At 44.5% G+C, this 13,110-nt stretch overlaps 1 protein-coding gene across 1 annotated transcript in view; it reads left to right on the top strand.

Annotated features, from left to right (window-relative positions):
- LOC122542797 (echinoderm microtubule-associated protein-like 2) overlaps positions 1 to 13,110 on the top strand; it is a 132,352-nt gene that overhangs the window by 105,668 nt on the left and 13,574 nt on the right. The window contains exons 13-17 of the mRNA XM_043680848.1: positions 990 to 1,115; positions 3,514 to 3,645; positions 6,779 to 6,846; positions 10,132 to 10,220; positions 11,856 to 11,953. Of these exons, the coding sequence (XP_043536783.1) occupies positions 990 to 1,115; positions 3,514 to 3,645; positions 6,779 to 6,846; positions 10,132 to 10,220; positions 11,856 to 11,953 (513 nt within the window). The remainder of the gene's footprint in view (positions 1 to 989; positions 1,116 to 3,513; positions 3,646 to 6,778; positions 6,847 to 10,131; positions 10,221 to 11,855; positions 11,954 to 13,110) is intronic.

Raw genomic sequence — 13,110 nt, 5'->3', positions numbered from 1 at the left:
CCACTGTGGGTCTCCCTGTGACTAACCTCAGTCTAAGAGTGTGGTGCTGGAAAAGCACAGCCGCTCAGGCAGCATCTGAGGGGCAGGAGAGTCAATGTTTCAAGCATAACCTCATTCCTGATGAAGAGCTTTTGCCTGAAATGTCAACTCTCCTGCTCCTCCAAAGCTGCCTGACCTGCTGTGCTTTTCCAGCACCCCACACTTTTTACTGATCGCTGGCATTTGCAGTCCTCACTGTCTCCTGTGAGACCAAACTTGCCCCATATGAGGGCAGCTTTAAAGTCAATATTTGCCATTCCGTGAGATACCAAAATCCTTTTCTCTATCAGTGATGGAGACTCCACAGCCTTTTGTGCTTGAGCTCCAAAGAGAGACAACCTTTTTTTTTTGGAATAAAGTAATTTCTCCTCCTCGATCCTAAATGATTTGACCCTTTATCCTGAGACTGTGTATCTCCTGTGGTTAGAGGGAACTTGGAAATCCACAGGATGGTGGAGGCTTGGAGCTCACTGCCTGGAATGTGGAAACCCTCATCATTATATAAAGAAAACTGCTTTAGATGTGGATTTGAGGTGCTGTCCCTGTCAGGGTGCTATAGGCCAAGAACTGGAAGCTGAGTTTTGGGCAGGACCACTTGTTTCCAGTTAGTGTGAATATGATGGGCTGAATAGTCTCCTTTTTTTTTGGGTGTGGTGTAAACCTCGCTACGTTCCTTCTGTAATGGATTGACTGATTCTGGAGAGGCTAAACATAGATAGAAAAGTACAGCACAGAACAGGCCATTTGGCCCACGATGTTGTGCCGAGATTTAATCCTAATATAAAATAATTTAATCTACGCACCCCTCAATTCACTGCTATCCACATGCATATCCAGCAGTCGCTTAAATGACCCTGATAACTCTGCTTCCAACTATTAGATGACACCGGTGCATCCAAATTGTGTTTCCCTTAATGTCTGTCTTGCGTATTTGTTTTTATTAAACACAGATCCCTGAGGCCTTTGGCCCGGTGAGGACAATTGCAGAAGGAAAAGGTGATGGATTATTTATTGGCACAACGAGGAACTGCATCCTCCAAGGCACACTGAGCGGGGGATACTGCCCTATTGTACAAGTAAGAAACTGCAAATGTTGAACAAAATCCTTTTTATTTTACCCTCCCCTCACCCTTTTTCATGTTGATTGTCTTTAGCTCTCTGTCCTGGGGGGGAAAAGACTTTTTTTTTAACTGCAGTCAGCGTAGCATCTTTGGTACTCTGGTATGCTTCAGGCAGCTAATGAATGAATGCTGGTTGAGAGGGAGGTTGGCGAAAAGGGTTGAGTGTCGACTGCTTTCCCAAGGTGCTGAGGCAAGATGGTGAGGTTGTTTTAATTGGGCAGTGTGTAACACTTTTTTAAAGGAACAATGCTGGAAGAGGAACGAAGGGTGAAGGGGCTACTGTATGGAGGGTGTCACTGAGCTACGGGCCACAACCATAAAGCGAATTCATGTTAAATGAAACACCTGGTCCTAGTTAGCTCCTGTGCTGGCTCTGAGCGTTTTGAAGAAGAAAGACGATTTTTACCAGTGGGTTTGTTTTTGTATGACTTCAGTGTCCTCTGATTCTCTGAAGTGAAGGTAATCAAAACAGTGCCTTTAGTTTGTGCCATGTTCTGTTTTACTCTCTCCCAACATCCCCCCCCCCGCCCCGACCCCCACCCACCCAGTGCTCGCTGATCTGCCTAGGCCCTTTGAACAGTGGTTCCAATTGTAAAGTTCTCATGCTTGTTTTCAAATCACTGTAGCCTATCTTTGTGTTTTTCCTCGCCCTCTGAAATCTCAGCTCTTCCCCAATCTTGGCCTCGTGAGCATCCACCACCAGTCACTGTGCCTTCAGTTCCCTGAGGCCCATGCTCTGGAGTTCACCTGTCTATCTCTCCCTCCACCTGTCTATCTCTCTTTCTGTCCTTTTTTTTTGTTTTCTTCAAGACTTTTTCTTTAAAATGTCTCTTTTTTTTTTAAAAAAAAAAATCAGATGCCCAAAATTCCAAATATTTCTTTTTGTCAGTGTCGTGTTTAATTTTCGAAAGCCCCAATGAAGTACCTTTTGGTAACCTTTTCACTCTGCAAGGTGCAGTATAATTGTTTATTCTTGCCTACCGTGAAATATATGTCCCCACTAGATGTGGGGAGTGAGGGCAGGAAGTAAATAGTTGCCATGACCAGTCATTTGGAAAAATGGGCCAATCATGATCCTTGACAGAGGAGGCACAGAGTCTAGATCAGAGCGGTGCTGGAAAAGCACAGCAGGTCAGGCAGCATCCGAGGAGCAGGGAAATCGACGTTTCAGGCAAAAGCCCTTCATCAGGAATGAGGCTGGGAGCCTGCAGAGTGGAAAGATAAGAGTGGGGGTGGGGAGAAAGTAGCATAGAGTACAATAGGCGAATGGGGGTGGGGATGGAGGTGATGGGTCAGAGAAGACATGGTTGAAGAGCTTCAGGGCAGAGGAGATGACCATTGAGAGAGAGACACTCAGATTCTTGTAGAGAGAGGAGGAAAACTTCTTCAAGGCAGGCATCCTTGCAAGAGGATTCGCAGTAGGGTTAAAATCAACTAGGTAAAAACAAGGACTGCAGATGCTGGAAACCAGAGTCTAGATTAGAGTGGTGCTGGAAAAGCACAGCAGGTCAGGCAGCATCACTGGCAAGATGATGTTTGGTACACTCTCCTTTATTGGTTAGAGCATTGAGTATAGGGGTTGGGAGGTCATGTTGCAGCTATACAAGACATTGGTTAGGCCACTTTTGAAAAGCTGTTCAATTCTGCCCTCCCTGCTATAGGAAGGATGTTGAAAGGGTTCAGAAAAGATTTACAAGGTGGTTGCCAGGGTTGGAGGGTTTCAGCAATAGGGAGTGATTGAATAGGCTGGGGTTGTTTTCCCTGGAGTGTCAGAGGCTGAGGAGGGAACCTTTAGAGATTTATAAAAATCATGAGGTGTGTGAATAGCCAAGGTCATTTTTCTTTCTCCGGGTAGGGGGGTCCAAAACTAGAGGGCATACCCTTTAAGATGAAAGGAGAAATATTTAAAAGGGAACTTGAGGGGCAACTTCTTGCTGAGCATGGAATGAGCTGCAGGAGGAAGTGGTGGAGGCTGATACAATTATAGCATTCAGAAGGCATCTGGGTGGGTATATGAATAGGAAGGGTTTAGAGGGATATGGGCCAGGGGCTGGCAAATGGGACTAGAGTAAGTTAGGATATCTGGTCAGCATGGACGAGTTGGACCGAAGGGTCTCTTTCCATGCTGTACATCTTTGACCAGCTATTTCTTTTCAGAATCCTCCTCTTTGGCTGTTCCTCAAAGATATTAAAAAAATCATATGTTCATTTTTTTTTTGTTTTTTGCTCCTGTTCTAGACCAGAGACTGAATGGTGTGTGGGGACAAACTTAAGCCTTTCTGTTTCTCAGGATGAAGGTGTATGCTAACCCCCTACTTGATTCTTGTGTCATGGTGTTACTCTTCCTCCGCAGGGTCATACTGATGAGCTGTGGGGACTCTCTGCACACCCGGGTGAGGACAGGTTTGTGACATGTGGGCAAGACAAGTTGATCCATTTCTGGGACTCCAAGTCACACCAGCCAGTCTGGAGTAAGATTCTCGATGTAAGTCACTGAGAAAGTACAAGTCATTACTTTACTTTATCACTAGGGCTCAGATGTGCAGTGCTAGGCAGCTGGTGACGAAGGTGTAGATGGTGCTGATGCTGCAGTAAATCTGGAAGGGTCCAGTCTAACCCCCTTTGGTTCAAATCCCACCACATCTGAATGTGAATTCAGTTAGTAAATCTGGAATTATGAAGGTAGTCTCTGTCATAATGACTGGGTAATGCTATTAATTGTTGTAAAAACTAATTTGGTTCACTTTTTTTTTTCTTTTGAGAATAGGAAGTTGTCTGTACTTATTTGGGCCCAGCCTACATTTATCTCCAAACCCACAGCAATGGGATTTGATTCTTAACTGCCATCCGAAATAACCCCGGCAGGCCACTGTTCAAGTTCAGTTAGGGGTCTGCTACAAATGTTAGCCTTTCCAACAATTCCCCCATCACATGGCAGCATAAAGGAAAGAAATAACCAGGCACCTGGAGTCCAGGTACCCACCAGTAAAAAGGTGTGAGCAAGTGGTAATGCTCTCGTCTCAGTCTGCTGTCGGTTCACGTCCTACTCTGATTTAAACCAAAATGGACAATTAATCTAGCCTAACCCTCCAGTGATAATTCTGAGGGAAAGCTGCTGTGTCTGATGTGCTGTCAGGCATGAAAGCAGACATCTAGCCTCTGAGGTCTGGGGAATGTAAAAGATACTACCATCACTATTTTGAAAAATTGCAGGGAGGTGCTTGGGTATTATCATCTTTCTAAATGTTGGAGCTTGCTGTCTGTAAATTGCCTGTTATGATTCTGAGATGGAAACTGTGCGGTTGTCTGTAAAATGCTTTGATTATACAGTGGAAGGTGATAATATGGGTGAGGCCTCTTCTGCAGTACTGTGTACAGTTCTGGTTGCCCTGTTATAGGAAGGATATTATTAAGCTGGGGAGGGTTCAGAAAAGATTTACCAGTTTGAGTAATAAGGAGAGACTGGGACTTTTTTCACTGGGGGTTAGGAGGCTGAGGGGTGACCTTTTATAGAGGCTTATAAAACCATGAGGGGCAAGGATAAGGAGAACCTCTTCCCTAGGATGGGAGGAGTTCAAAATTGGCGGGGGGGGCATATTTTTAAGGTAAGCAGAGAAAGGACACAAGAGGCAATTTCTTTTTTTACACTGTTCACAGTTCTAGAGGAAATGGTGGATGCTAGTACAGTCACAACGCTTAAAAGATATTTGTATTGGTACGTGAATAGGAAAGGTTTGGGGGGGCATATGGGCCAGGAGCAGGCAGGTGGGACTAGTTTAGTTTGGGATTATGGTCGGCATGGACTGGTTGAATGGAAGAGTTGGTTCCTGTGCTCTGACGTTTTTTTTTCTTGCTTTTTCCTTTTGACCTGCCATTTCCAGAGTCAGGTCAGTAATTGTACTTGGAAACAAAATCAGCAAAACTCCACCAGTCTAAACCTCTGGAGAGAAAGCAGAGTTAATGTTTCAGGTCCAGTAACCCTCCTCCAGAACTCGATTGTACGATCTAGCTAAGGGTTGATTTCGCTTAAGGGTTGGGTGGGAAAGTGGAGTTGAGGATTATCAGATCAGCCATGATGTCATTGGACAGCGGGATAGTCTCAGTGGGCTAAATGGCCTACTTCTGCCGCTACCTCTAATGGCTTTATTTAAATGCTGAGAATAGTCCTTGTGATGTCACTGTCGGTAACTGTATATATTACACGACAACTTCAGTGAGGGGGGTCTCCTGTCATGTGGGTGAGTAAATGTGACTGACCTCTGGGGGTTTGGTTGAGTGAAGGGTCTTCTCAGGGTAGACGCTGAGGAACAGTGCTCTCCCCACCCACTGGGAAATTTAGAACAGGGGTCCGCAGTCTCCAGATGAAGGACTGGTCGGTTAGGACCAAAAGGGGGAGAAACGATGTCCCTGAAAAGGTTGTGAATATTTTGGAGTTCTCTCCTCCTCCACCTCCTCAGATTTGTTTCTGCTCCATGATTGAAAACTTCTTGAGGCAGTGATTCAGACACCCTCTCTCGGCCCTTCAGGGAGCCAAGGGAGGAGGCGGGAAGGTTGAGTTAAGGTGTTGGTCATATCATTTTGAATATTCGAGTGGGCTCTAGGAGCCATGGGGTCAACTCCTGCTAATTCTTGAGATATTCCTCCGCACGCAAATTCGCACATAACAACCTGGTCAGAAAGCAATAGGACAAGAGACTCAATCCCAAGATGTTCATGGTGGCCTTCACGTTTGATAAACTGGCAACATAAAGATGCGCGTGCTTAACGTTTTGCAAAGTGCTGTCTTGATCCTGTGATGATACTGTGGCTTTGAGGTGTGTTTTTGTCCTGTTTTCTTTTAGAGAGATTGGGGGACAGGTCTGTGAGAAGATAGACAATTTGTGGGGCCTTGAGGGCTTATTAAAGTTGGAACAATAGAAGCAGCCTGAAGGGGTGTGGTCAAGCTGTCTTAGACCAAGGATTTTTAGTTAGCTTTGAAGATTAGGCAGCAGTTGCTGCTGGGGTCTCAGCAGAGTTGGAAGCTGCAGTAAATGTCTCCTTACTGCTACGGAGTTTCCACTTGGTGCTTTTATTCTGCTGGATTACATGTGAGACAATCTGTGTCTGAATTTGCCTTTTTGCCAAGGGGTGTGTTTATGGGATGGTACTATATTGGAACAGTTAATTAGTAATAATTACTGTATCTATTATTTCAAGTTCTTCCTCCTTTTTTGTTGTTTTTGTTTTAACTAGCGTTTGAATAAATTTGTGTCTTGCTTAATGTGGAGTAGTCCAGTTGCATCTGGAACGCAAAATTACTGTATCTATTATTTCAAGTTCTTCCTCCTTTTTTGTTTTTGTTTTAACTAGCGTTTGAATAAATTTGTGTCTTGCTTAATGTGGAGTAGTCCAGTTGCATCTGGAATGCAAGGCTTTATATTTGTCTTTATAAACTAAAAAGGTTAGGGTCCAGGATACCACCTTTTTAAAATATTTGCAGGGGTCTGGTATGGTCCATAACAGGCTCTACTTATATCTGATTTTCAGAAGGAAATGGATGAGTTATATTTTGAGGTTTACTATACATATTTTTTTTGTTTATCCCCACCTGCACCCCCCCCACCTTTATTTCTTGCCAGGATGCAGCTCAGTCAGTTGGTTTCCATCCCAGTGGGTCTGTTATCGCAGTGGGAATGCAAACTGCAAGGTAAGCATGCTCCAGGTAATTGCTAAGTACAAACCAGGTACTCGTTGATCGTGCTGCAGGCACATCTAGCAGAGTCTCTTTAATTTTCATATCCGTTCTAACGCAATAACACTAGCGCTTTTGAGAAGGCACGACTGGGGTGCAGTCGGTTGTTGAAGTTCCTCAATTTACAGGCGAAAAAGGCATAGGTAAAGTGAATGACAAGAGTCTTCCCCTGGCTGGGAGGGGAGTTCAAAACCAGGGTCATATATCCAAGATGAGGGGAGAAAGGCTTAATAACTGACATGACGGGCAACTTTTTTACACGGGTGTTTCAAGTGTGGAATCCACTTCCTGGGGAAGTGGTGGATGCAGGTACAGTTGCAATGTTTTAAAAGGCATTTTGGATAAGTACATGAATAGGAAAGGCTCTGAGGGATATGCATCAAGGAGTGTGGTGCTAGAAAAATGCAGCCGGTCAGGTAGCATTCAAGGAGCAGGAGAGTCGACATTTCGAGCACCCCGGATGCTGCTTTTCCAGCCCCACTGTTTCTTGACTCTGATCTCCAGCATCTGCAGTCCTCACTTCCTCCTTGGAGGGATATGGGCCTAATACAGGTAGGTGGGACTAGTTTTGTTTGGGAACATGGTTGACACAGCCTGTTGGGACTACAGGGTCCATTTCTGTGCTGTCTGACTGTCTCAGAGTCACGTTGTGCTGTGGGACTTCACCTGATTCGACAGGCCAATTCTGGATCTGCTGTTCAGCTGGGCACCTGGAGCAGGACACCTCACTGGGAGAGCAGGATTGCTTCCATGTTTAATTTTCTTCTCCACCTCCAGTATTTAAGATTTTGAGACTAAATAAGGTTCAGCTTTGATGGGCATGTCAATAGTTTGAATGATTTTGGGAGTGCGCTGTTTCCCTGGTCACTAATGCTGTGATCAGGGACAGTGTCAATAGTGTCTTTAAAGCCTTTCCTCCCTCCTGTGCCAGGCTGGCCATGAAGAGTTGAGAACACGGTGGCCTGGTACAGAGGCAAAAGGAACTGAAAGCAAAAGAAAAGTTTATTATGATAAAAATAACAGTTTGAAGTGAAATTTCTAAAACTCCTCACTTTATTTAAATGTATTATTTCCTATCAAGCCTGTAGTTCCCCAGTGCCATATCTGTCACTTTTACTTTTCATATGAATGTTGGCTAAGCCAGCGTTTGCAGCCTATCCCTAATTAATCTTGGGGGGCGGGGGGCGGCAGGTTGGTGAGCTGCTACATTGAACCATTGAAGTCCATGGCATGTGTAAACCCACCGTGCTGTTTACCCTAACAGTGTAGCAGTTTTCAGCTGTAGCCATTTCAGAAAAAAGCACATTGCTGTAGATCTGGACTCACCTCTAGGCCAGACCAAGTAAAGGCTGCAAATGGGTGAATGATGTGTCTCTCTCTCTCTCTCTCTCTCTCTCTCTCTCTCTCCATTTTGTGATGACCAGTTTTCATGAACCGGATCTCTCCCAGATGCTGTAGTCTGTGGAGTGAACCTGTAGAATCCTTTAACCCATAAGGCTGTATAGGTTAGGTCATGTATTTGTTTGACAACCACCTGATGAAGGAGCAGCGCTCTGAAAGCTAGTGCTTCCAATTACACCTGTTGGACTATAACCTGATGTGCTTTTTTTAAACTAGGCTATGTCAAGTATACTCAAGGCTGAGAAAAACCAATTTTTTTAAAAAGCAGGGGTGGGCAAGCCAGGAAAGTAGAGCTAAAGGTTATTAGATTGGTTTTGATCTCCTTGAATGGCAAAACAGGTTTGATGGGCTGAATGGCCTGCTTCTGTCTTATTGTCGTCTTAATTCGGGCCTCTGGATTACTAGTAGTTGTGGGTACAGTTTCTTCTAACGCGATAATTGCTTTCGCACATTAGAGAAAAATCGCACATTAGAAGCAGCGCTTAGTGTCAATGATGTAATCTCAATACAGCCAACACCTGTTTTTAAAAGTTCCTGCTTTAGAAACAGTGTCCCCAGTTCATCAATCGTGTTACAGGGAATTTGTGTTACCAATACAGAATGACCTGTATACTTGACCTTTTCCAACGATGTCTCCTTTCTGTGTGTGTGTGTGTGTGTGCCTGTACATCGTATAAACTAATCCGTGATGTTGACCAATCCCTAATTAGTGTTGGTTTTCTTAAATGGTGTATCATTCTAACAGTAACCATATGCCTCCTTGTCTCTGCCTGTGGGTGCATTGCATTCACAAGTACTTGCTGATGAGCAAAGGAAATATTTCTGGTCCTTGAACACAGTGGGGTTTGGCTTGTATGTGATCTTCCTCTGCTTGAATGACCTGTCAACACTCTCAATTTCAGCCTGGGTCCAAGGGAATAGCTCTTCAGTGAGGTTCTATCTACAACAGTTGTAACACAAAGCTGTAACACTGAGGCAATTGTTTGTACAACTCTCTGTGGAGTGAATTATACACAAGGCTACCTTTGCTCTTAACCAAAGGAACTGTAAATGCTGTTAATCCGAAACAAAACTCAAAATTGCTGGCAATGCTCAGCACGTTTAGCAGCATCCGTGGGGAGGAATCGGACTTAATGTTTCTGGTCTGGTGACCCTATCTCAGAACTCGATCTGAAACGTTAACTCTGATTTCACTGTCTGGATGTTGCCAGACCTGCTGTGCTTTTCCAGCAATTTCTGATTTTTGTTTCTACACTTTTTTTTTTGCTTTTTACTACTTCCCTATTTATTTCAAAAATACATTTAAGATATTTTCTGTATAAGCAGTCACAAACACAGTCCAGTTCTGTACAGTACCATACAAGAAATAAAACATCGGGAGTTTGACTCTATCCAACAAACCCAAACGTGCTCTCGCTCCCATTGACTTTTTCTGCACTGACCTACACTGGTTCCTGATCTGGCAAAGCTCGAGTTAAATTGGGGGGAGAGGGGTAAAATCCATGTTTCCCAGTCCCTTCAATATCCAGATTCCCCTAATTCTAACCACGTGAGTAGCCTGATTTTTAATTGCTCTGCTATTGACAGCCGGGCTTTCAGTTATTGGAGCACCAAGCTCTAGAACTCCTTTTTAAAATCTGTTTCTCTCTCCTCTCCTATTTAACACAAACGCCTCTTGGCCACGCTTTCAATTGCCTGTCCTATCTCTCCTTGTGTGCTTCAAAGTTTGTTTGACCGCACTCCTGTATGGAAACTTTTTTTTTCTCTTTTTTGGGCGCTTAATTACATCCAAGTGGTAGCATCGACAGTGACTCTCTCCCTGGCTCTTGTCTCCTGCAGGTGGATGGTAATTGATGCTGAAACAAAGGATCCCATTACTGTGCACACCGATGGGAATGAGAAGCTGTCTGTGATGAGCTATTCTCCAGGTACGAGAGCTCTCTGGCGCAGCCTGGAGCTGACCAGTCCACTCCGGGTAAACCAGAGAATTCTAGCTGAAGCGAGTTTCAGATTTGAAGGTTTTTATTTTTTCGCGCCTTCCCATTGAATGCTGCTGTCTTATCCATTTTGGTTAAAATCATGTGATCAGTTTGGCTGGCCATTTAAACGTCTACCATTTTGAAAAGGATAGTAGGAGAATTTACAGAACTAACTTCACAGTACTGTTTTTGTTGTTGCTTGCTTTTAGTCTAATGGGCTGAATGGCGTCCTTCCGACCCTGTTGAGTGTAGTTTCTTCTGATCTTGGCTGCTTAGTTTGTGTTACTGTGTTTATCGTTGATGTTGGTGACGGCACAGAACATACTCAGAAAAGAGAGTATCTCTGACTGACAGTACGGCACTCCCTCAGTACTGCATAGAAAATATTAATAGGAAGAGGGGTAGGCCAGAGGGCCCCTTGAGTTTATTCTGCCATTCAACAGAATTGTGGCTGATGTTCATACATCACTAGAGCAGATTCCTCAATCCAAACAGTTCACAGCCACCATCTTCCCAGACTAAAATACAGAGGAGTCTCGATTATCCGAAATTCGGATAATCTGACAAGATTGCAAGGTCCCAACGTTTGGCTAAACTGTTATTTGGCAATCTACTATCTGAACAAAATATTCCCCTCCTGTGTTGTTCAGATAATTGAGGTTCCGCTGTAATCTCATCTGCCTGTCCTTGACCCATATCCCTCCAAACATGTCTTATTCATGGACTTATCACTGGACACTATGGGGCAATTTAGCATGGCCAATCCATCTCGCCTGCACATCTTTGGATTGTGGGAGGAAACTGGAGCACCCGGAGGAAACCCACGCAGACACTGGGAGAATGTACAAACACCACATGGGCAGTTACCCAAAGCTGGAATTGAACTGGATCTCTGGCACTGTGAGGCAGCAGTGCTAACCACTGGGCCACCATGCCACCCTAACTAAAATGTCAATTTGTGATGGGAGATAAGGCCTTGTGTCCCTGGCTAGCTTGAAGCCATTCATCCAGACTCTGAAGATCTTCATTTATCACAGAACATGGAACAATCCAGCGCAGAACAGGCCCTTCGGCCCTTGATGTTGTGTCAATCTGTGAACTATTCTCAGCTCGTCCCCCCCTACACTATCCCAAAATCATCCATGTGCTTATCCAAGGATTGTTTAAATGCCCCTAATGTGGCTGAGTTAACTCCATTAGCAGGTAATGCATTCCACGCCCTTACCACTCTCTCTGCGTAAAGAACCTGCCTCTGATATCTGTCTTAAATCTATCACCCCTCAATTTGTAGTTATGTCCCCTCGTACATGCTGACATCATCATCCTAGGAAAAAGACTCGCTGTCCACCCTATCTAATCCTCTGATCATCTAGTATGTCTCTATCAAATCCCCTCTTAGCCTTCTTGCCAATGAGAACAGGTTCAAGTCTCCCAGCCTTTCCTCATAAGACCTTCCCTCCAGACCAGGCAACATCCTGGTAAATCTCCTCTGCACCTTTTCCAAAGCTTCCACATCCTTCCCAAAATATGGGGACCAGAACTGTACACCATATTCCAAGTGTATCTTGCTTTCTTTGTCCACAGATGGCAATTACCTGGCCATTGGATCGCACGACAACTATGTTTACATGTACACAGTGGCTGAAAATGGCAGGAAGTACAATCGAGTGGGAAGATGTTCCGTAAGTAAAATGGTGCCCCACCCCCACCCTCACCCTGGAGCTGGTCAATGCCTGATCAAACTGCAGTGACCATCTGGCAATGCATCTAAACAAACTGCAGCTTTTCCCCCCTTAATGTTCTGCAAACAACATGTGACCAGTTTTGAGAACGTTAAGATTAAGAGGAGAGCCATTTGGCTTATTGTACAGTTGCAGCAGCCCCTGGTGGTACTGCCATAGAGTCACCATTTCTGAGCCGGGTGCTTTGGGTTCAAGTCCCATCTCTGGGCTGGACGGTTTACCTCTGCCATTAAAACACCAAATACTTCCGTTTATTAAAATCCCTCGCAAGTGAGTGGGCATGTCTTCCTCCTCGCTCCTGCACATTGGTGTTTTTTTTGTATTTGTTGGATTGTCTGTGAATGTTACAAGCCTGAGCCCTTTCTCCCAATCTACTTCCCTGATCTGGGGTAGCCTGAACATGTTGATGTGGTGTCTCTCCATATTGCTAGCTTGCTTGTCAAGGTTTATCTCCAGCAACTAAGGGTGGCAGTTTGAGACACAGAACTTTATTTTCACTGAATGCAAAATTCTGTTGATGCTGGAAATCTGGACCCAAAACAAAATAATGCTGGAGAAACTTTGCAATTGTGGAGAGACAAACAGGACTCTTCTCTAGGTCAGAAAGGGCTGGAAAATGTCTTTCTTTTTAATGGGGAGAAAGTGAGAACTGCAGATGCTAGTGTTCAGAGTTGTGTGGTGCTGGAAAAGCACAGCAGGTCAGGCAGCATCCAAGGAGCAGGAGAATCGATGTTTCAGGCATAAGCTCTTCATCATTACTGCTGAAGGGCTCATGCCCAAACAGTCGATTCTCCTGCTCATCGGATGCTGCCTGACCTGCTGTGCTTTTCCAGCACCACACCCTCTCTCTCGAGTTTTTGTTTTAAAGCTACTGTCATGAAGCCCTTTGGCCCATCATATCCACACCAGTCATCAAGCAACTATCTATTCTAATCCCACTAATATCCAGAATCCAGTTCTTCAGAACAGCCATAAATGTTCTGAATTCTGAAGAAGTGTCATATTGTACTTAATGTTAACTCGTGTCTCTGTGTCTCTCTCTCTCTGTGTCTCTCTCTGTGTGTCTCTCTCTCTCTCTGTGTGTCTCTCTCTCTGTG

Source organism: Chiloscyllium plagiosum, chromosome 41 (assembly GCF_004010195.1).
Source record: "Chiloscyllium plagiosum isolate BGI_BamShark_2017 chromosome 41, ASM401019v2, whole genome shotgun sequence".
NCBI lineage: Eukaryota > Metazoa > Chordata > Chondrichthyes > Orectolobiformes > Hemiscylliidae > Chiloscyllium > Chiloscyllium plagiosum.
Note: the sequence above shows the minus strand (reverse complement) of the source record. Positions and strands in the feature narration are given on the sequence as shown.